General features: G+C 47.3%; 2 protein-coding genes across 2 annotated transcripts in view; both read left to right on the forward strand.

Moving 5' to 3' along the window:
• Nucleotides 1-20,319, forward strand: part of LOC123035061 — an 87,189-nt gene that overhangs the window by 41,883 nt on the left and 24,987 nt on the right. The window lies entirely within an intron of this gene.
• On the forward strand, nucleotides 12,345-20,306 carry LOC123035050 (zinc finger protein 18-like). Its single transcript, XM_044452890.1, has 5 exons — nucleotides 12,345-12,415; nucleotides 13,979-14,982; nucleotides 17,249-17,348; nucleotides 18,611-18,702; nucleotides 19,989-20,306. The coding sequence occupies exons 2-5, from the start codon at nucleotides 14,209-14,211 to the stop codon at nucleotides 20,220-20,222; spliced, it is 1,200 nt and encodes a 399-aa protein (XP_044308825.1). The 5' UTR covers nucleotides 12,345-12,415; nucleotides 13,979-14,208; the 3' UTR covers nucleotides 20,223-20,306.

Here is a 20,319-nt window from a genome sequence, read left to right on the forward strand (position 1 = left end):
TTAAAATGATGTTTAAATAAAAAGGTCTTTACCTGGCGCCGAAAAACCAGTAACGACGGTGCCAGGCGGACCTCTTTGGGGAGTGAATTCCATAGGTTGAGTTCCACCGCAGAGAAAGCCCTCCTCCGAGTACTTACTCTCCTAATTTCTTTCATGGAGGGTTCCCGGAGAAGGGACTCTCCCGCAGATCTCAAAGGGCGGTTGGGCATATACGGACGTAAGCACTCGTTCAGGTAGCCCGGACCCAAGCCGTTTAGGGCTCTATAGGTCATCACCAACACCTTGAATTGGGCCTGGGCTTCAATGGGAAGCCAGTGAAGCTGATGGAGGACTGGAGTCATGTGAGCATAACGCCCCGTCCCTGTCAGCAACCTGGCAGCTCTATTTTGCACCAGTGTTTGTTATTTTATTTAATTTTATTTATGTTACGTTTTTCTGTGCTGTCCCATTACTAAAAGTCTCTGGACGGCTTAAATAGAGTCACTGGCCTGGCCCCTCTCCAGGGGAGTGGAGCAGGCAGATTCCTCCCTGAGGGGCCAGAGAGGGGGCAGTGGTGTGGCTTCGTTCAAATGTGATAAGCGAGCGGTGGCCAACTCTGCCATCTGCATAACTTTGCTTGATGGCTTCACTGAATCCTGGAAGGGCCACTCCAGCCCATGTGAAGCCAAGGCCATTCACAAGTGCAGAACAAGGGAATACTATGTACCAGCAGCAGCATCCGGCCACAGCGGAAAGACCTTAATTCAGCAGCTGGATGGCACTGTGCATGCGAAAAGCTTGATGGGGGCGGTGGGTGTAGGTGCTGAATATCTGGAAAACTTAAATTTATTTATATCTTTCTTTACTGCATTTTTAGCCCGCTCTTCAGGAAATTACTGTCTGCCAAACCATTTCACATTGCTGAAGGTGGGTAGGCTCAAAAGAGAAGGGGCAGAGACAGAAAGAAGACGAGGGAGATTCATTTTCCAACAATGGAGCAAGGGGGCAAGCGGCTTCTGGGCCGATTGTCCCTCACTAGTTTCTTGTTCAGCGGCAGTCAGTGGCGGTTTGGCCTGTGGATGGGGCGAGAACATTTTTGCTCTGCGCTGCAGGTCAGGAAGTTAGTAGCTGAAGTTTCTTTTTGACAGTGGGGGAAACATCCTTCCTACAGCAGCAGCTTTCCCCTGTGGGGGGATGTTATTCCTGGGAAGCAGGAAATGACAGTCCTCTTCTTTTGGCCTCCCCCAACAACCCTGTGAGGTTGGCTGGGTCGAGGGGTGGTGGGTTTTTGAAGGTCGCTCAATGTGGTCTAATCCCAAGCTGCTTTGGTCAATACCCAACATTATAATCTAGACTTTCCCGGCTAGGCACCTTTCATAGGTATTGAGACTACAAGACCAATGATCAGCTGGCCAGTGGCCATGCTGCATGAAGATGATGGGAGTTGTAGTCCAAGCACATCTGAGAGCTACAGAAGGCTGCTTTACGCAATGGGTGGCTGCTGGCCATGATAAGTGGCAACAGTAGAAATTTGTTATACAGAAACATAGAAACAGAGTGAGTCGGAAGGGGTCTCCCGGGCCATCTAGTCTGACCCCCGGCTCCAGCCGGCTCCACTTACGACATGCCCACCATGTGCACGTCCAGCCTATCCTTGAACACCCTCATGATGGGGCCTCAACGACCTCTCGTGGAAGCCCATTCCGCACCCTCGGGGTCCTAACTGTCAGGAAATGCTTCCTGGCATCCAAATTGAACCTTGGCTCCCTGAGCTTTGCTCCGTTGAAGGGCGTCCTGCCTTCCTCTGCAGGGGAGAACAGGTCTCTACCCACCTCCGTGTGACATCCCCTCACATACCTGTATGTCGCCACCAGCTCCCCTCCGAGTCTCCTCTAGGCTGAAGAGACCCAGTTCCCTCAGTCTCGCCTCATAGCAAGTTCCTCATCTAGAAACACCCAAAGGGTGCAATTCTGTGTGTGTTTCTGCAAAGAAAAGTCTTACAACTCCCAGCATTCCCCTGCTAGGCTGGGGCATGCTGGGAACTGTTGACCTCCCCCCCCCCCCCCCAAACACACATCCCTAAAATCACTCTTATTCTCTGTTGCTCCAACAGAGCATAGAAATTACAGGATCCTGGCCAAACATCTGTAGATGCTTTTCTTGCAAAACACACATTCTAGCAGGATTCCGCCAATAGCCTCCAGGGAAGACAGAATAAAGAACAGGCCAAACCCGTACAGTCAGTAACAGAATAAAAAGTGCAAACTATGGAGGGCAAGATTGTTCAGGGGTGGCAACCTGCAGTGTCTGTCTGAGATCACAGGGCCCACCTGCACAACAAGTGCAAGCTGGAAGGAAGAGCAAGAGGACTGGAGCCGCGAGCGTCCACCCTCGAGAATACGAGAAGACAAAGGGCTCTCAGACAGTGTTGGAACTGCTACGGCGAAGTGAAGTTCAGGAGCTGGAAGAACAGCAGCTGAGGCAGAAGAGGAGAATCCTGAGCAAGGGAGCATGAAGGAGAGGAAATCCCCTGGAAAACAGTGACGGAGTCAAAGCACTAGAAGGCACTCTGCACCGCTGGAACCACGGAACCAACGTCTCAGCAGGAGGAGACCGGAGGGTGTCTGCAGAGGAGGTGCTCCGGGGCAGCCGTGGAACAGCGAGCTAGAAGGTGATGGCCAGCCAAGCAGAGCCAAGGATCCCAAAGCCCACGATAACGAGAGGAAGGGTAGTTGCAGGGGACTCCGTGCTGTGTGGGGTGGGACCCCACGGATTTGTTGTGAGCTAGGTATTCCCTCTCCAGCAGGACAGACTCTCCAATGCTTCTTGTAAGTGTCTTTATTCTACACAAGTCTCTGAGCATACACCAAGTGAGACGTTGAACCCTCTCTGTCCCCCTTTACCCAAAGCTTTGCTTAGGACAGGCTGTTCAAGGCCTGTCTCTGGAAGGAGGGGTGCTAGGGAACCGGCATGCCTGTGTTCTGAGCCCCTAATTGGTATTGGGCCTTTGGGTCCAGCCTCTTAGGAGGCCGGCGCTCTCCATATGAGAGACTACCCAGTTCCAAATCCCCTCCCTCTGGATGTTTTCATCCATCATCCTCATTCCTACAGGTGGGGAGACTAGGCCCCACAGGTACTCTGGAAACACTTTCTTCCAGAGCAGACCCAGACCGGTACTGAGAGTCTCCAGGTGCAGGTCTGTCCGTTGCACCAACAATTTGGTTATCAGAGTTTGAGCTCTGAGCCTCATCCGGCTCAGCCAGCTCCCCATCCTCCTCAGAGATTGAACTATCAGTCCCAACAAAACGGTCAGCTTCTCGTGCACACCTGGGAATCTCACCGAAGCGTGTGTGCACAACAGATGTTGTGAAAACCTGTGGACTCGCCAGGTATGCTGTCTCGCTGCAGGAAACATCAGAGTCGTGACCGAAGAGTTGTGATTGCCTGTACAGTCCTCTGATACGTATCCTGTCCTTTCATTCATGTGGGAACAAAAGATACCACCAGTTGGAACTTTGAAGAAATCACATCAGACTTGGAAGCTTTGGGAAGGAAACTCGAGAAACTTTTGAAAAGCAAATTGGGGGACTTCAACCCCCCCAAACAGCTGTTGGGAGACAAATTCTGCCAAACATGCCTCCTGCAAGAGATTCCCAACTTGTGTTGCTGATCACTTCCTCCTACAGCAAGTATAAAAATCCAAACATAACCTGGATTTTTAAGAACATCAATTTTAATAAACTCAGAGCAAGGATAAGTAAGTTCCCCTAGCAAGTGATGCTAATGAGCAAAGGAGTCCAAGATGGATGGGAAGGTTTAAAAAAGGGAATTCTAAAGGGACACTTAACAAACTATTCCAATGAAGAAGAAAAGAGAAGAGACACCAGAAGAAGCCAGTGTGGCTTCACAAAAATGCTTAGATATGACCTGAAAGCAAAACAGGACATATTCAGGAAACGGAAGGAGGCAAGGATACAAAGGAAGAATACAGGGAGGTAGCATAGAATTGCAGAAATGGTGTCAGGAAGGCTAAAGCAGAGAATGAGCTGAGCTTAGCGAGGCAACAAAAATACTTTCTTTGGATACATGCATGGTAAAGTACATAGAAAAGAAAGGGTGATTCAGCTACTCAGTGGGGGTGACTACATCATAACAGATAACCAAGAAAAGAGAGTAATACTCGATTCCTACTTTAGTTCAGTCTTCTCCCTAAAGAAAGAGTCTATGATGGTTCTGGCACAGGTAAAGTACAAGCTGAAGGGGCAGGATCACAATTTGACAAGCAAATGGTTAAGGAACACCTAATTATTTGAATGAGTCCAGACCTCCAGGGCCTGTTGAGCTACATCCCACAGTAATAAAGGATTTGGCCAAAGGAACTCTCAGAACCACTGTTGATTGAGAAATTGTGGATGATGAGTGAAGTGCCGGATGACTGGAGGATGGCTAATGTCTTCAGAAATGGAAAAGGGGGGAACTTGGGAGCTACAGACTAGTTCTCCATCCCTGGGAAAATTCTGGAGCAGCTTGGGATGGAAAGGTTGCAGGAGGCCTTCTTTAGCCTTCCCTCTTGGGCCCATCTCTGCCCAACTTCTGGACTCCAGCAGTTCCCACATACCTAACCCAACAAGTACTTTCCCTTTACTTCATTAGGTAGTGATATGAAATCATGGATGGTTGGGGTCAGGCTATAGGTTAGAGAAATATATACAAGAGTATTTCCTGACTCCACAGGAGCTCCTAATGCAGTCTGTTACCCCTTTCTTTCCTTTTTAAAGAAGAGTTTCTAGCTCTTGTGACTTCGTACATGGCAGTGTGGGCAATACCGTGTGGAATCACGGAAGGGAGGTGCTTCTGAATGGGACTCCTGGGGCGGTAAAAGCCGACTGTTCACACAAGGGGCATGTTTCAATATGTATGTTTTCAGTATCGGCCAAGCTATTGGGCCACTATCGGATCCAGAGGAGAAGCTTTGAAGGCTTATCTGTGTGAGGTCCTCATAAGATATTTGTATGCTATAAAAGCAGGATCAACCTGCAACAGTGATGGCTGCAATCAAGGCATTGCCTTCACGAGCAAAACCCTAAAAACCCCCGAGTGAAGAAGAGAGGGCCTTGGCGTTCCCAAATCCCTAACTCAGGGGAGCAGAGCCAGCACGTCTACTGCATGCAGAAGGCTCCAAGCAGCCCTTGCAGGACGTCTCTAACTTTCCACCTCCAGATGCAGCTGAACTGCACCTTCCCCAGCTGCTATGGCCAATGGTAAAGGATGATGGGAACTGCAGTGTGAGAAAAAGGGTTGCCAAAAGTCCACCGCTGGGAACGCTTTGTGCGAAAGGGTTGGTGGCAGTAGGAAGAACCTCCCTCTACCTGAAAGTGTGGAGAGCCAGTGCTTATGACAGCCCAGCAGTGCAGTCCAGTGGGAAAGCAGACTTCCCCAGTCTGGCACCTTCCAGATGTGTGTTGCATGTATAGAACTGATGTCACTGCAGGCTGTTAGTCTGAGGAGTCATGAAGGACTGTATTACTGCATCCGGGTCAAAGGTAAGAACAGGAAGCAGGAAATATAAAGCAATGCAATATTACCATTGGTAGTTAAAAGCACAGTATTTGCATAGTAACTCCATAACATCTACCCTTTTTACATATAATTCAACAGTGTGTAAACAATGAACCTAAAAACAGATCCCGAACAATCTTAAACATAACATACTGTGTTACTAGTGGATGGCTACAGATTAAGTCTCTCTGGAGGTCTTGAAACTCGGCCACTTTGCAAGGCCACAGGGATTTTGCTGTTTAGCTCCAAAAGGTGTTGATAAGAAACTGCCCTGTTTCCTGACTGGTGTGTTTGGCACAGAAGAACTTACTAGTATGTGCGGTTGCATTATTTCATCCTATTGTTTCCTTCAGGTATGACAGTAGTCTTGTCTCTACATTGCTTACTTGGTCCAGCAGGACTAGGGGCATTGAACCCCTCCGGAGAATCATGTGCAGGACTCTCATAAGCTTGTGAGGTGGGTTGTTCTGCCACTCGCAGATCCACTCGATTGCGACGGTAGAGACTGCCATCCACATCCACAACATAAGAGCGAGGGGCAGCCCTCTGAACACAGGTACCCAGCCTCCAGCGACCAGTCCTGTCGCCAAGAAGTGGCTTCATACGGATTGGCTCTCCAATGCTTAGTTCAGGTTAAGTCTTTGGCAGACACGTCATATGTCAGTTTGGAGACTGGTTTCCTCCCCCGCAGTTTCTCCAGAACACCTGTAACCACACAAGGCTCGAGCAGTTTGTTGGCCACAGGCAATGACGTCTTCAGTCTCCTTGACATCAAACGCTGTGCAGGACTACTGTCCATGCCTTTGATGGGGTGTTCCTCCAATGTAGAACGGCCTTCCACGGGTCACTACCATCATACTTGGACTTCTTGAAAAGGTTCTTCACTATCTTTACAGCTGATTCTGCTTTGCCATTAGCTTGTGGGTGCTGCGGGGATGAGGTAACATGCACAGATCCCCAATCTGTAGAGAATTTGCATTGCTCACATGCAAATTGGGGTCCATTATCTGAGATTACCCTATCTGGTAGGCCATGACGTGCAAATTGTACTTTACAGCGCCTGATTGTAGTTTCAGCAGACGGGTCAGGAAGGAGCTCAATTTCCCAAAAGTCAGAATAGTGATCGACAATTAGAAAATCTTGCCCCGCATAATTCAGTAAATCCATACTTACAATTTGCCAAGGCCGGGTGGGCAGCACATGTGACATCATGGGTTCTTTCTGTTGTGCATACTCATTGCATGCTGAGCAACAACTAACAAAATCTCATTCTGCATGTTGGGCCAGTAGAGGGTATCTCGTGCCTGCCTATAGCATGCTTCTCCACCAATGTGACTGGCATGAATGCGTTTCAACATCTCCGACCTCAAAGATTGAGGAATGATGACTCTTGGCCCCTTACATAGTATGCCATCCTGAATGCCGATTTCATCTCTGAAAGTCCAGTATTCTCTCACAATTAATGGCACCTCTTCCTTTGAATCTGGCCAGCCGTTCAGGACAACAGATTTAAGTACTTGCAAACTCTTGTCAATTTCTGTGTGCTGTTTTATCTGAAGCAGTCGCTGGTCTGTGACGTTTAAATAGTCTGAATTATTAATCTGTGACAGGGCATCCAGGTCCTGTTGGACACTGCAAACTGTGTGTTGTGTACACTCAGATGTACCACTTGCTGCAGTAGCTCTGCTAAGAGTGTCACTGATGTACATTTCAGGTCCAGGTTTATAAACCACATTGAGACAATAGTTTTGCAATGTGAGCAACATGTTCTGTAAGTGCTTAGGAGCACACAAAAGCGGTTTCTTGAAAACAGATATCAGAGGCTTATGGTCAGTTTCTGCCGTGATCTTGCCACGACCATAAAGGTAGTGATGAAAGCGCTGGCAGGCGAACACAATACTCAGACATTCCTTCTCTCTTTGTGCATAGCTTTGCTCTGTAGGGGTCAGTGCCCTTGAAGCAAAAGCTATCGGCTGTCCAGCTTGCAACAGGCAACCCCCAAGTCCACTTTTGCTTGCGTCACTTTGAATAGTTACCAGTTTGTAACATCATAGCATTTAAGGACAGGTGTATCCGTGACCAAACGTTTGATTTCCTGCACTGCATTATCATGCTTAGGAAGCCAATGCCAAACTGCATCCTTGTCCAAAAGTCTTCTCAAAGGCTTGCAAACCTCTGAGAGACGTGGTAGGAACTTTGCCAAATAGGTAATAAATCCTATAAAGCGCTGCAGAGATTTCACATTTTCCAGCTGCAGTATATCCAGTATGGCCGATTTTTTCTGGGTCAGCCTTCAAACCCTCCAATGAAAGGATATGACCATGAAAGCGGACCTGTTTGACCTTGAACTGCAGTTTTTTCACGCCAAGCCTCAGTTTCACTTGCCTAAAATGATTCATCAGGTTCAGCAGTTTGCAATGATGATCTTGCTCTGCTTCTCCATCTGGATCACCACAGCCAACTACAAGTATGTCATCAGCTATTGGCTCAATACCTTTAAGTCCGGCCAATAGTTCATGTGGTTTACATTGATACACCTCTGGTGCAACTGAGGCTCCAAAAGGCAGACTGAGCCACCTTTTCCTGCCCCAGGGAGTCTAGAAGGTTCTCATACAGCTACTTGCAGTATCCAACTTACACTGTAAAAATGCATCCCGGGCATCAACAAGTGTGAACAGACGTGCTTTAGGCAGCTTGTACAAAACATCCTCGAGAGTTGGCATTATGTAATGAGATCGTTTCAGTGCCTGGTTAAAAATTTGGGATCTATACATATTCTTAGCTTATCAGGCTTCTTTACAATCACCATGTTGCTAATCCAATCAGTTGGTTCGGTCACTGGTGCGATATGACCATCAGCCTCACACCGGTGAAGCTGTGCCTTAACTGCCTCTTCAAGGCCACTGGCACATTGCATGGTACACACTGGACTGGAAGGACACTCACATCAAGGTCAAAATGAACTTCCCCAGGAACAGATTCAACAGGCCCTGTAAAAACATCACCAAATTCCTGTAGTACCAGTTGTCTTGTCAAGGGCCCTTTAAATTGATTGTCCATCACATTGAGCTCTGCAGGGATGGAGAAATGCATCAGCCCCAGACGCTCGCAGGTTGAGCCAGATAACAGTGGCTTTTAGCAAGCTTCCACAATTTCAAACTCTAGCTTGTGTGTCAGTCCACGTACGACACATTCCGTCCTGAACAGTCCAAGAGATTTCATAATTTCACCTGAGTATAACTTTAGTTTGGTGTCACTTGGCAGTAGTAGTACTTCCGGTGCTAACATCATTTTGTCTCTCAAGCACATCACATCACATCACATGTCGCTCCCGAATCGAGCTGGCAGGATTGAGGCTTATTATTTAATATTAAAGTGACAAACCATTTCTTTCCTCTGGATTGCAGAGCACCGATTAATTCACTGCTGTATATCACTTCAGCGATGCGTGGCTCCTCCTCATATGCAGGCGCATCCTCCATAGCGTGTAATTTCCCAGATGACACCTGTTTTTTACTTGACAAGCAAACTTTAGCAAAATGATTTGCTCTTCTACAAGACCTACAAGACTTTCCATATGCTGGACACTGTTCTTTAATTCCTTGATGCACAGTCCCACAATATTTGCATGCTGTAGAGTTGGCAGCATTTGCGCTAAGCATGTGTTGCTGTCTTTGCGGTTTGCTTATGTGCCGTTGCTACATTGCAACGTTTATGCTGTCAGTCTGTCCTGTTCCATCACTTTCAGATGTCAGTCAGTGAGCTCTGCTGTACGACACGTTTCTATGGCTGTGTTTAGCGTTAAGTCGCGTTCTCTTCGAAGACACCTGCATGTGCTCTCATTAGATATACCAAGAACAATTTTGTCCCTTATTAGTTCATCTTTCAGGGTGCCATATTCACAAGTTGATGCTTTTTCTCGTAAGCGAGCAACAAAGTTGTCAAGAGATTCTCCCTCCTCTTGTTTGCAGCGTCCAAACACATATCTTTCATAAATGACATTTTTAGCAGGTTTGAAATAAGCTTCTAGTGCATCCAGAATGGCTGTAACATTCTCTTGCTGCTCTGCTGAGAGGTTCAGATTGTGCTTATACACACGCCTGCATTCACTGCCCGTGACTCTTCTCAGAGCGGCTGCCTGCACTGCTGCAGATTTCTCATTCAGCCCTGTAGCCAGGGAGTAATCCTCAAATTCAGCTCTGAAAGTTTCCCAGTTGCTGCTACAATCCCCACCGATTTTCATCCCCACTGGGGGAGGTATGCAATTCATAGCAGCCATGCGGTCGGTAAGCCTCAGAGCCCTCCAGTATCAGAAAATGCACAATGAACGGTCTCAAGCTGTAACTCACAAATCAGTGCTGTGTCCCGGGGCTGCTGCCCTCCAAACAAGAGGGTCTGTCCAGATCCAAATCACTTCTGACACCATGTTTCATGTATAGAACTGAGAACACTGCAGGCTGTTAGTCTGAGGAGTCATGAAGGACTTATTGCATCCTGGTCAAAGGTAAGAACAGGAAGTATAAAGCAATGCAGCATTAGCATTGGTAGTTAAAAGCGCAGTATTTGCATAGTAACTCCATAACAATGTGCTGGACTACAGCTGCCATTGTCCCCAGCAGGACAGTACGTACGGTCATTAACGCCAGCCAGCTGAGGTCGTTCCTTGTGCCTTCGCTTCAGGGGCTTGTGACTTGCTCCGGAGTGAGCCGCGCTCATTTCCGTGCGATATTGTCCCAGGCAAGGGCGTGCAGGATTGCCAGCCAGAGGTTGAGATCTTGCACCGCTTACCTGAGAGTAAGCGTCATTGAACTCAATGGTGCTTACTTCTGAGTAGACACATACACGGCTGCACCGCACAGCTGCCTTTCTGTGCGCGCCTCCCTGGGAGTAGGGCCCGCGCAGCGCATGGGACTGATATCCACGTCAGCGCGACCCCCCGCAGCCCAAATCAACCCGGAACAGAGTGAAGCTGCTCGCCTCGACCTCTTCTATCTCTATGGGCCAGTAGCCGCTTGCAACGTCATACCGGAAGTTTGCACACTTGCGTGGCTATCGCAGAGATAGTAAAATTGAAGAGTGATATGCGGGCTCTATCGATGGTCTCATAGTTTATTTCCCTCCCTGCTTCGCGCTGCTTTGATAGCGAGTCGTAGACATCAACGAGGAAGCCAAGATTTTACTCTCGTTGTGAGCTCATTTGCCTCATTTGCGTTCCCTCACACACTCTAACAATAGGAATAATGATAAAGGTGGCTTTTGCTGTCAACATAAGAATGATCAGTGTTGCCTAGTGGTTAGGGTGTGGGACTCTCAGGAGATGAGGTTTCTAATCCTCACATGGCCATTACAGACTACTGGGGAACAACCTAACTTGACCTACCTCACAAGAGTGCTGTGAGGATAAAGTAGGATCAAGAAGGACCCCTTGCAAGCGCGGGATGGGGGAGTGGCACGTAAATACAGTGCAAGAAACAGAATAATTTCCTATAGGCAAAGGTGCATTTTTATCTCCCTCTCCGTTCAATCTGTTTGCAGAACTTATAAGAAAAGCTGGTTGAGGATCAGAGGAAAACGGAGTGAAAATTGACGGAAGATACATTACTAAAATATGTAGCCAATTGCAATGGATTTGGAAGGACTCCTGAGGAAAGCCAAAGAAGAATTTTCAAAATCAGGACTGCAGCTGAACATTATGCAAACAAAAAGCACCACTGCTGAAATGTGACCACGTGGAAGCCGCGCGTGCATCAGCTTCTCTTTAAAATAAGAAGTGTCTTGCTTTGAAGCAAAATCACTTTCCTGGGAGTATCCAGGCGGAATAGGGTCTGGGGCACTAGATTCCTGGAAGTTGACCACCGCTGAAATAATTGATATTTGCTGCAACCTAAAAGGAGTATTTGGAACGGGATTTTTTTGGGGGGGAGGCTGGAAATCCAAGCCAACCTCAACCCAACACCCCTGCAGAACCTGCAACAAAAGGAAAATTAGCATGGGAGGTTGCTGTATCTAGTCTCCGATTCCGAACTGCAATGCTGGGACATCAGGAATGCACTACTCTGCAGGGATTATTTATTGATTTATTTAAACCATTTCTATGCCGCCCCATTCGCAAAAAGCCTCGGGGCGGCTTACAACATTAAATAAACATAAATAAACAGTTATATAATTAGACTTAAAAAACCGAAACATCTCGGCACGTACATAAAAACCCAATAAATACAGTTCATAAATTGTCGCAGCCACTGCCCGATTCCCAGTTCACAAAAGGCGGCGCAGTGACTGAACTACATTGCAGGGTTGTCGTTTCGAGCCACTCTGTCTCGCCTTCAGCCGGGCTTCCTTGCCCGCAGTACTAACTCTGTAGCTCCGTTTCAGTCACAGATCCCCCCGCGCGCCTGCAAGTACAATACGGACAACGGACTGTATTTAGAGGCACATTTGCCCTGGCAGGGTTGGTTTTTAAATGGTACAATGCTAAGGCAAATAATCGGATTGGCTTCACAAAAAATTAAGAAAGACGGCAAACGCAGTTCTTTGCTGCTCTCCTTTTTTTTCCTGGTGCCACACAGCCAAGGTAATTTCTCCATTCATTTTTGCGATCATCTCTCACTTCCACGCTAGATTTAAAAATGGCTTTTGCTATGCGAACTCGAAAATTGGCTATCCAGACAGATGAGATGCATCCCTCCAATTTTCTCCCTCTCCTTCTTTCTCTGCTCTATAAGGGTTTTGTTTTTTTTGGGGGGGGGGTTAAATCTCTATGGTCATTTCCCTTTTCATCCACTGTAGGAAATCCAAGACGAGTTTGAATTTCTCAGGCGCGGTCAAGGCTAAATTAAAGAAAAAGGGCAGGGCACAGCCTTGTTGGAGAGATCAGGTGAGTGAATGTTTTGGCATGGACTTGCTGCAGCGAGATCTCATACCTTTCCCCCGGCGATTTCTTGAGGACTAGTGCATCCCCTAGTGCAGCCTCCGTCCAAAATCATTAGGGGAAGAAAGCCTGTAAATCAGCTGTCCTGAACCGGGTGCTCTACAGACTTGCTGAACCTCAGTATCCATCGTGCCCAGCCAGCATGGCTTGGAAGATAAAAATGAAAACAGAGCTATGCAAAGCAGTGCAACATAAAATCACTAAATAAAATCGGATCGATACTGCAGTGATTTCATGGATGCCCAATTCTTTGTTTTCAAATCATAGCGTCTTTTATTTTTAATGTGCGTGTTTCGTTAGCTTGTTTGCTAATTTGTGAATCGTAAAGGAGAAAGATTCTTAAAGGGAATGCCTATAGATTGGGGTTTGCAAGTAGAAAGACCAAGTCCCCAAGTACTAGCATCTTCTGCCTCAAATTCCGGCGTGACGAAGTTCTCCAAATTCCATCTTGAAACGTATTCTGACTCATTCTTGGATGTAGAAAATACTGGCTGAGCGCATCCTCCTTCAGCAGAGGTGGCCTGCCTGCATGAATCAGTTGCTGAGCATCTCGGGCAGGAGGAGGTCTTGCACCCTTCCTGCTTGGGGGATCTGGTAAGCAGCTGGTTCGCCACCATGTGAAGGGGCTGCTGGACTGGATGGACCCTGGGTCAGATCCAGCGTGGCTTTTCTATGTTTCCTGTCTGTATCCTTTGGCGAGCTTTTGTCTTTTCTTCTCCTGTGAAAATCCATGTGTATTTTTGCATATGCACAGATCAATTGTGCTTATCTTTTAATTGTGCCCACTGATTAAGGGCACAATGTTATGCCTGTGTAGAAAGAGAGAAAAGGTGCACAGCATAAACAAGCTGTACCCCATTTGCAATCAAAGCATGCATGGGATTGTGTCTAAAAGCAGATTACTGCTCATTTTTCAAAACTGCCCAATTTTCACGCATATTTTTCAAATGAATGCATGCTGGTGAATGCCATTGGTCTGGTCCACACACCACCTGGCCAGTTGGGAAATGTTTGCAGGAAAACTGCAAGTTTATTTTATTTATTTATTTATTTGAAACTTTTCTACCCCATCCACCACTGACTTCTCGAGGCGGCTTACAATAAAGAACAAAACAATAAAATAAACAAAACAAGCACAGCATCCAGCAAGTTGCATGGACAGTTTGGAAACCCGCCTCACTGAGTTGTTGTGAAGAGAAGATAGGGAGGAGGAGGAAAATATGCAAGAGAAAAAATGGTGTCTCTGCAATCATTTTTAAAAATCAGAAAAGCTATGTAATCTTTTTTATTTTTTATAGATAAACAAAAAGAAATAATGCGTTGAAAAGGAAAAAAAAATATCAAGGGACCTTGCACATAAATTCCATATATGGTAATACTAAATGTGTGAAATATCACCAAAAGTTGGCAGTAATTATTACATCTACCAAATCTAGAACTGCAATTTTAACATAATAATGCTTAGTTAAAAATATGCTAAGTTAAATTAATACTCTGGTTTCTCTTCAGATCGCACCTATCTTTTGCCTTTTAGGCAATCCTTTTTTAAGACATTGTTCAGGAGGGTTACGCGTTTTTTCCTGTGACACTCCACCCTGTCAGGAAGAAGCACCTCTCTCGTTAAGAATTTCGCATTTGGTGTGTGCACCACTTTGCATTGAGCGGGGAAGTGGAGAAAGGACTTTGCTCAGCCCGCTGCAGGGGCTCCGGTGTAGCCCACCAACAGCTTGGAAGACAAAATGACCACCGAGCAAGGAGCTACACGGACCCTGAAGGTGTCTCTGGAGTCTGTGCTGAAACAGAGAATGAAAGCGGAGGAGCCCAATCCGGCCGAAATGGAGGAAGAAGCTGGAAGAGGCCGAACTTCCATCCAGGCGGTGAGCACGAAGGGATTCTGGGAAAGAAAAGGCTCTGGCCACCTGAAATGGAAGCCGCTGAGGGGGCTGCCGCAGCCGTGGGAAGCCCAGCTGCAGGATTTCCTGAAATCGATGGAGTCTTCCCACTCGCAAGGGAGGGACCCGCATCAAAGCACCTTGGCATTAAGGGACGGGGCCCCTTCTGAGGGCTCGGTGGACCCCCGGCCACACCTGAGGAGGGCAAAACAGATGCAGCTCCCCACAAGCTCTGGCAAGGAACCTCAAGAGCTGGAGGACGGCCAGCTGGGCAAGGACACCGGGGCCTGTGGGAAGGTGAAGGAGGAGATCCTGGAAGAGGAAGGCGTCAGCCTCGACCTCCAACGCCAGCGCTTCAGGCAGTTCGGCTTTCGGGAGGCTGAGGGGCCCCGGCAGGTCTGTAACCGTCTCCGGGAGCTTTGTCACCAGTGGCTGAAACCGGAGAGGCACAGCAAGGAGCAGATGCTGGAGCTGGTGATCCTGGAGCAGTTCCTGGCTGTCCTGCCCCCGGAGATGCAGAGCTGGGTCAAGGACTGCTGTCCAGAGACCTGTGCCCAAGTGGTAGACCTGGCCGAGGGTTTCCTGCTGAGCCAGGGAGAGGGCAAGAAACACACAGGAAAGGTGAGAGAATTGGAGGTGGCTCTGAGGAGAGGCAGTGTGGTGCAGTGGTGAGAGTGTTGGACTGGGACTCGGGAGATTCGGGTTCTAGTCCCCACTTGGCCATGAAGCTTCCTGGGTGACTTGGGGCCAAGCACTCGCTCTCAGCCTAACCTACCTCACAGGGTTGTTGTTCTGAGGATGCACTGGAGAGGCAGGGGATCATAGGGTCCAGCTTGGATTCCTTACAAGAGGAAAAGAAAGCAAGATCTAAATGTAGCAGGAATTACTGCTCAAAAGCACAGATGATTATTAATGGCAGTAAATCCATGCCCTTTGTCACTGAAAAAGCTTTTTGTCCGAGAGCAAAAGGTTATGTGAGGTTGTCATGGTTACGTGGTGTCAAGTCATCTCTGACTTACGGTGACCTAAAATGCCCTGTTCTTGACAGCCATGCTGAGCTCTTCTAAGTTCAAGGCTGTGTCTTCCTTGATGCAGTCAATTCCATGACATTATAAGCAAACAAATAGCGTGACAAATATAAGAAATAAATATTAGTCACGTGCTTAAACCAGTGTGCTCAACTTGGTCTCTCTTATTTCAGTGGGAAAAGGTACAGTGGAGAGGCAACTGAGAATGTGTTCCCAAGTTTTCTGCCGCAACCTGGCTGGCCACTTATTTTTATTTTGCAAATGACACCTTTGGGCGCAAGCAGCAAGCAGGTAGGGGTGACTTTCGGCAGGAAAGCGGGATACCTGCCCCAGTTAGAAGGAGAGACGGTCTCTCGGTGCCACGTTTAGTGGGCAGGCCCCGTTGATGCTGATGAGAGCTGGGGACTTGTTGGTGGCTGCACCAATTTTGCGAAATACTCTGCTCTGTGATGGGCAGCCGTCCTCCCCAGCGGGTCAAAGCCAGTTCCCTCCGTCTTGCTTGTTGTCTTTAACAGCAGCCTTCCCTGGTGCCAGAAGAAAGGACTGTGGATAAAAGATCATTTTAAGCCTGTGTTTCCCAACTTCTCAACCTCTAGCTGGGCTGAATTCGAGGAGCTGGCTGGGAATGATGAACACTGAAATCCAGCACAGCTAGGAAGTTACCAGACTGGGAAAGATTGGCTCAAAATGGTCCTTTCTTCTGAAGTTTAATCACCTCACTATTTGGATTGTATCCATTTCCCTTGAATGTACAATATTTATTTATTCATTCATTTTATTTAAAGCTGTTACCCGCCCTTCACAATGTCTCAGGGCAGTAATACAATAACATAAATAAGATACAGCATCAAAATTGCGATAAATAAAATCCAATCTTACAACTCCATTAACATTTAAAATAATGGGGGAAATAAAAGGGTTTTGGCCTGGGGCCAAAATGAAAAAAAGTGTCAGTGCCAGGTGCTCAATACATTTTTTATTTGTTGTATTGTGGGTTACAGCTTGGTCTGAAGCCTTCGGAATGGTGGATGGGCCTAGGAGGCACATATGTCCGTAAATAAATAAGACTCCTTTCTTCCCAAGCAAAATCAGTTTAAATAACTCCACTTATTTAATTATGCAAATAATGTCCTGTATTAGCTTTGAAATAAAAGGAAAGATGGGCACGTGGGATCATATTATTGTTCATTTAATCTTTGCATAGTATGTTCAGATCTTCCAAGGCCCACCTTCTTTCCAAGAACGATAAACTGTTTGGTAGTTTCCCGGGTTTTGTGCAGTTTGCTTCCAGTTATAAAATGCTGAAATGCCTCCACCACTGGAGTGCAGATCCCAGGGTACTTCTCTGAAGTGGAATTCAACTCTTAGGTTTAAATAGGTTCTGGATCCCTTGGGTTTGATGGTGTCAGGGGAGAGAACCGGTTATATCCTCCCAGGACCCATAAGATGGTTCTGTCAATCCCCTAATTTTCCTTCCATTGGAGGGCTTTCTGCCATCAGAGGTAAGACGAGTGGATACCAGAGACAGGGCCTTCTTGGTGGTGGCACTCTGCCAAAGAGGTCCATCGAGCCACCTCCCTTATTGTCCTTCCTGCACCAGGCAAAATTCATTATTTTCCTGAGCTTTTTAGATACCGTTTTAATTCTTCAACCTGTTTTTGCCACTTTTTAAAAACTTTTGTGACTTTTCACTTGTTTTGGGGTTCTTGTGTGTGGGGGATACTTTTTGTATTTGTGCTTTAATAATTTTGGCCTTTTGGTAAACTGACACAGGAATACTTTTACTGAGTAAATACTCTCCGTGCTCCTTGCCCTTTAATCTGAGGCCTTCCCCCTTGCTGTTTCATGTGTGGTTCCAGGAGTCACTTTCCAAGGTGGGGCAGGCCCCACCGGAAGCCTTGCGAAGCTCTCTCTTCAGCGAGATCAAACAAGAGGCCAACAAAGATGCCACCTCACTGGGTAAGTCTTTCCTTATTTTGTCCTGATCTCCCCACTACCGCTTCTTTTGCCTCGGGTGCTGTGCAGTCCTGAACCAAGCTTGCCACTTGGTTTGTATATTTCTTAACCAGCAGTGCCAAACTGATCACTGGAAGTTGTGTGTTTACAACTCAGTACCGCATTCTGTCACACTGATGATGATAAAATGCGACATTTTAGATGACTTAATTTGTATTTATTTGTGGAATAATAAATCACCTTTGTCATGTGCAGTGCATTAGGAATGTTGTTGTTAGTTGCAAATTTGCGTCCAACCCATCACGACTCCATGGACAACATTCCTCCAGGCCCTCCTGTCCTCCACCATCTCCCAGAGTCCCCCTAAGCTCACACCAACTGCCTCAGTGACTCCATCCAGCCACCTCATCCTCTGCCGTCCCCTCCTTCTTTTGCCATCTATTGTTCCCAGCATTAGGCTCTTCTCCAGGGAGTCCGTCCTTCTCATTAGGTGGCCAAAGTATTTGAGTTTCCTCTTCAGTGTCTGGCCTTCTACAGAGCAGTCAGGGTTGATCTCCTCTAGGACTGACTGGTTTGATTGCCTTGCAGTCCAAGGGACTCACAGGAGTCTCCTCCAGCACCACAATTCAAAGGCCTCAATCCTTTGGCGCTCAGCCTTCCTTATGGTCCAGCTTTCACAGCCATCCCTTTCAACTGGGAAAACCATAGCCTTGACTAAACGCACTTTTGTCGGCAGGGTGATGTCTCTGCTTTTTTGTATGCTGTCTAGCAGTGCTTTTTTTGTAAGAAAAACGGTGCTAGAACTCATGAAATTATCTTTCACACGTAGTCAACCACTGTACACACACCCACACGTGTCAGTTGTGTAACGAAACATAATGGTCGCCGCCTGCAGTAAGCACTCAGCATGCGACCACACAACCAACCACAAGCCGAGCAGCGCCATCACAACCAGCGTGGACAAAGTACGCGTGCATCGAATTCGACACACAAGCAGCCCACATGCACTGTATTAATTATTTTGCCACCAACCTGCTACACTCGACAGGGCGATTCAAATCCATGTGGACCAAACATCAATTTTTCAAAAGTTACTTTTAAAACTTAGAAAATCTGTCGACAGAAGGTGCCGGAACTCCGTTCCGGTGCGTTCTATGACAAAAAAAAAGCACTGCTGTCTAGATTTGCCACAGCTTTCCTCCCAAGGAGCAGACGACTTTTGATTTATGAACGAAATCACACACACAAACATTTTTTCTTTCCAGTCCAATCCGCAGTTGCCTTCTGCTCTGTCTTCAGCCGGCCTTCCTTTATACCAAAAGAAAATTTCCGAAGTCCACAGCGCTGTAATATTGTTGTGAGTGGAGGGCGACAGTGAAGTGGGAGACACACAGGCAAGATGAGGGGGTGCCCTCTGGGAGGGGGCGAGCAGGTGTCGGAGGGGGAATCGTGTTCCAGGCGGCCTCTCCTATGGCCCCTGAAGCAACCAGCTGCCTTCGGGTGATGGAAGGTGTCGCAGAAAGAGGTTCTGTCTTGAAAAAAGGGCTTCTGTACAGGGAATGGGACCAGGTTCTTTGCCTTTGGCAGGAAAACATCTTGGCTCTGATTTGTCCATCGCGCTCCATGCAAATATTTCCCTGTGAGCCGGAGAGAATTGCATAGATCAGTAATATTCGTTTTGCAAGTTACCCCACCAAAGTTAAGCACCTGCAATGCTTCTCTTTTATTAGATGGCCAACAGCCTGTGTTTCTATGCTACCACAAGCCTTGCTCTCAGTAAGCAACATGGACAGCCAGGATGTTATTTTTTTTATTTATTTATTTATTTATTTTTCGATTTATATCCTGCCTTGTTCCTACAAAGGGCTCAAGGCAGCTTACATCAGTCTCCTCCTCCATCTTATCCCCACAGCAACAACCCTGTGAGGTAGGTTGGGCTGAGAGTCTGTGACTGGCCCAAAGTCACCCAGGTGGCTCCATGGCCGAGCGGGGACTAGATCCCAGATCGTCTGAGTCCCAGTCCCATGCTCTTAACCACTACACCACACTGGCTCTCTTTTATATGTTAAAAGGATGTTAGCCTGTTAGTGGTGTTTCCTAGTGGTTAGAGCATTGGATGAGGTCTGGGGAGACCTGGGTTCAAGTTCCCACACAGCCATGGAGCTCACTTGAGTGACTTGGGCACTGACTCTCAGCCTAATCTACCATGCTCCATTGCTGTGAGGATAAAAGCAGAGGGAGGAGGATCATGGCTTGGGCTCCTTGGATGAAAGGCAGAATATAAATGTAACAAAGATATAATGAATTAATTGGCAGGCTAGTTAGAAAACTACTTAGCATCATGTATAGAGGAGGAATTTCCCCTACCCCAGCAGCTACTAGAGAATCCAGGGGAGTGGTTAGAGGAGGAGTGAAGAAATCTGTCCCTCCACCAGTCAACAAATTCACTCGCCTACTCAGAATTTCTGATCACCTGTGGTGACTAGGGGGATTGTGAAAGGCAGTGCTGATGTGGCAACGGGGAGCAGCTGGGGGAACAATGTGGACACGGTGGTCTTTCCTCGTGTGTTAAACCTGATTTGAATCCTGGTTTCTTCTCAGCAGAGCTTGATCATGTTTATCCGCACCCTTTCCCCACACTAGCATGTCTTGAGAGAGCCCATCGGCAGGAGAAAACGCAGCCGGGCCAGCCCGAGGATCCAGAACTGTTTGCAGCGTTGCCCAAAGAGGCCGACAGGAATGCTGCCTGTCGTCGTGGCCGAGTGGAAGCGTCTGAGAGCCTTCGTGGAAAGAATCCAGAAGTACAAGGGGGGAAATTCATTAATTCTCAGGGTGGATATGAAGATCTGGAGGACAACGGAGCACAGCAGCCAGTGATCCTCAAGGCTGGAAGGGAAAATGTAGGACTTCCACTGGGGGAAGTTCTCAGACTGAGATCTGATCTCATTGTGCATGAAAGATCTCTGACAGGAGA

The sequence above is a fragment of the Varanus komodoensis genome, unplaced genomic scaffold, assembly GCF_004798865.1.
Source record: "Varanus komodoensis strain SLA01 unplaced genomic scaffold, ASM479886v1 scaffold76, whole genome shotgun sequence".
Taxonomy (NCBI): Eukaryota; Metazoa; Chordata; class Lepidosauria; order Squamata; family Varanidae; genus Varanus; species Varanus komodoensis.

Coding starts and splice junctions, on each gene's coding strand:
- LOC123035050 (XM_044452890.1), top strand. CDS start 14,209: ATGACCACCGAGCAAGGAGCTACACGGACCCTGAAGGTGTCTCTGGAG. Junction 14,983..17,248: donor GCAAGAAACACACAGGAAAG/GTGAGAGAATTG, acceptor GTGTGGTTCCAG/GAGTCACTTTCCAAGGTGGG. Junction 18,703..19,988: donor CACAGCGCTGTAATATTGTT/GTGAGTGGAGGG, acceptor TCCCCACACTAG/CATGTCTTGAGAGAGCCCAT.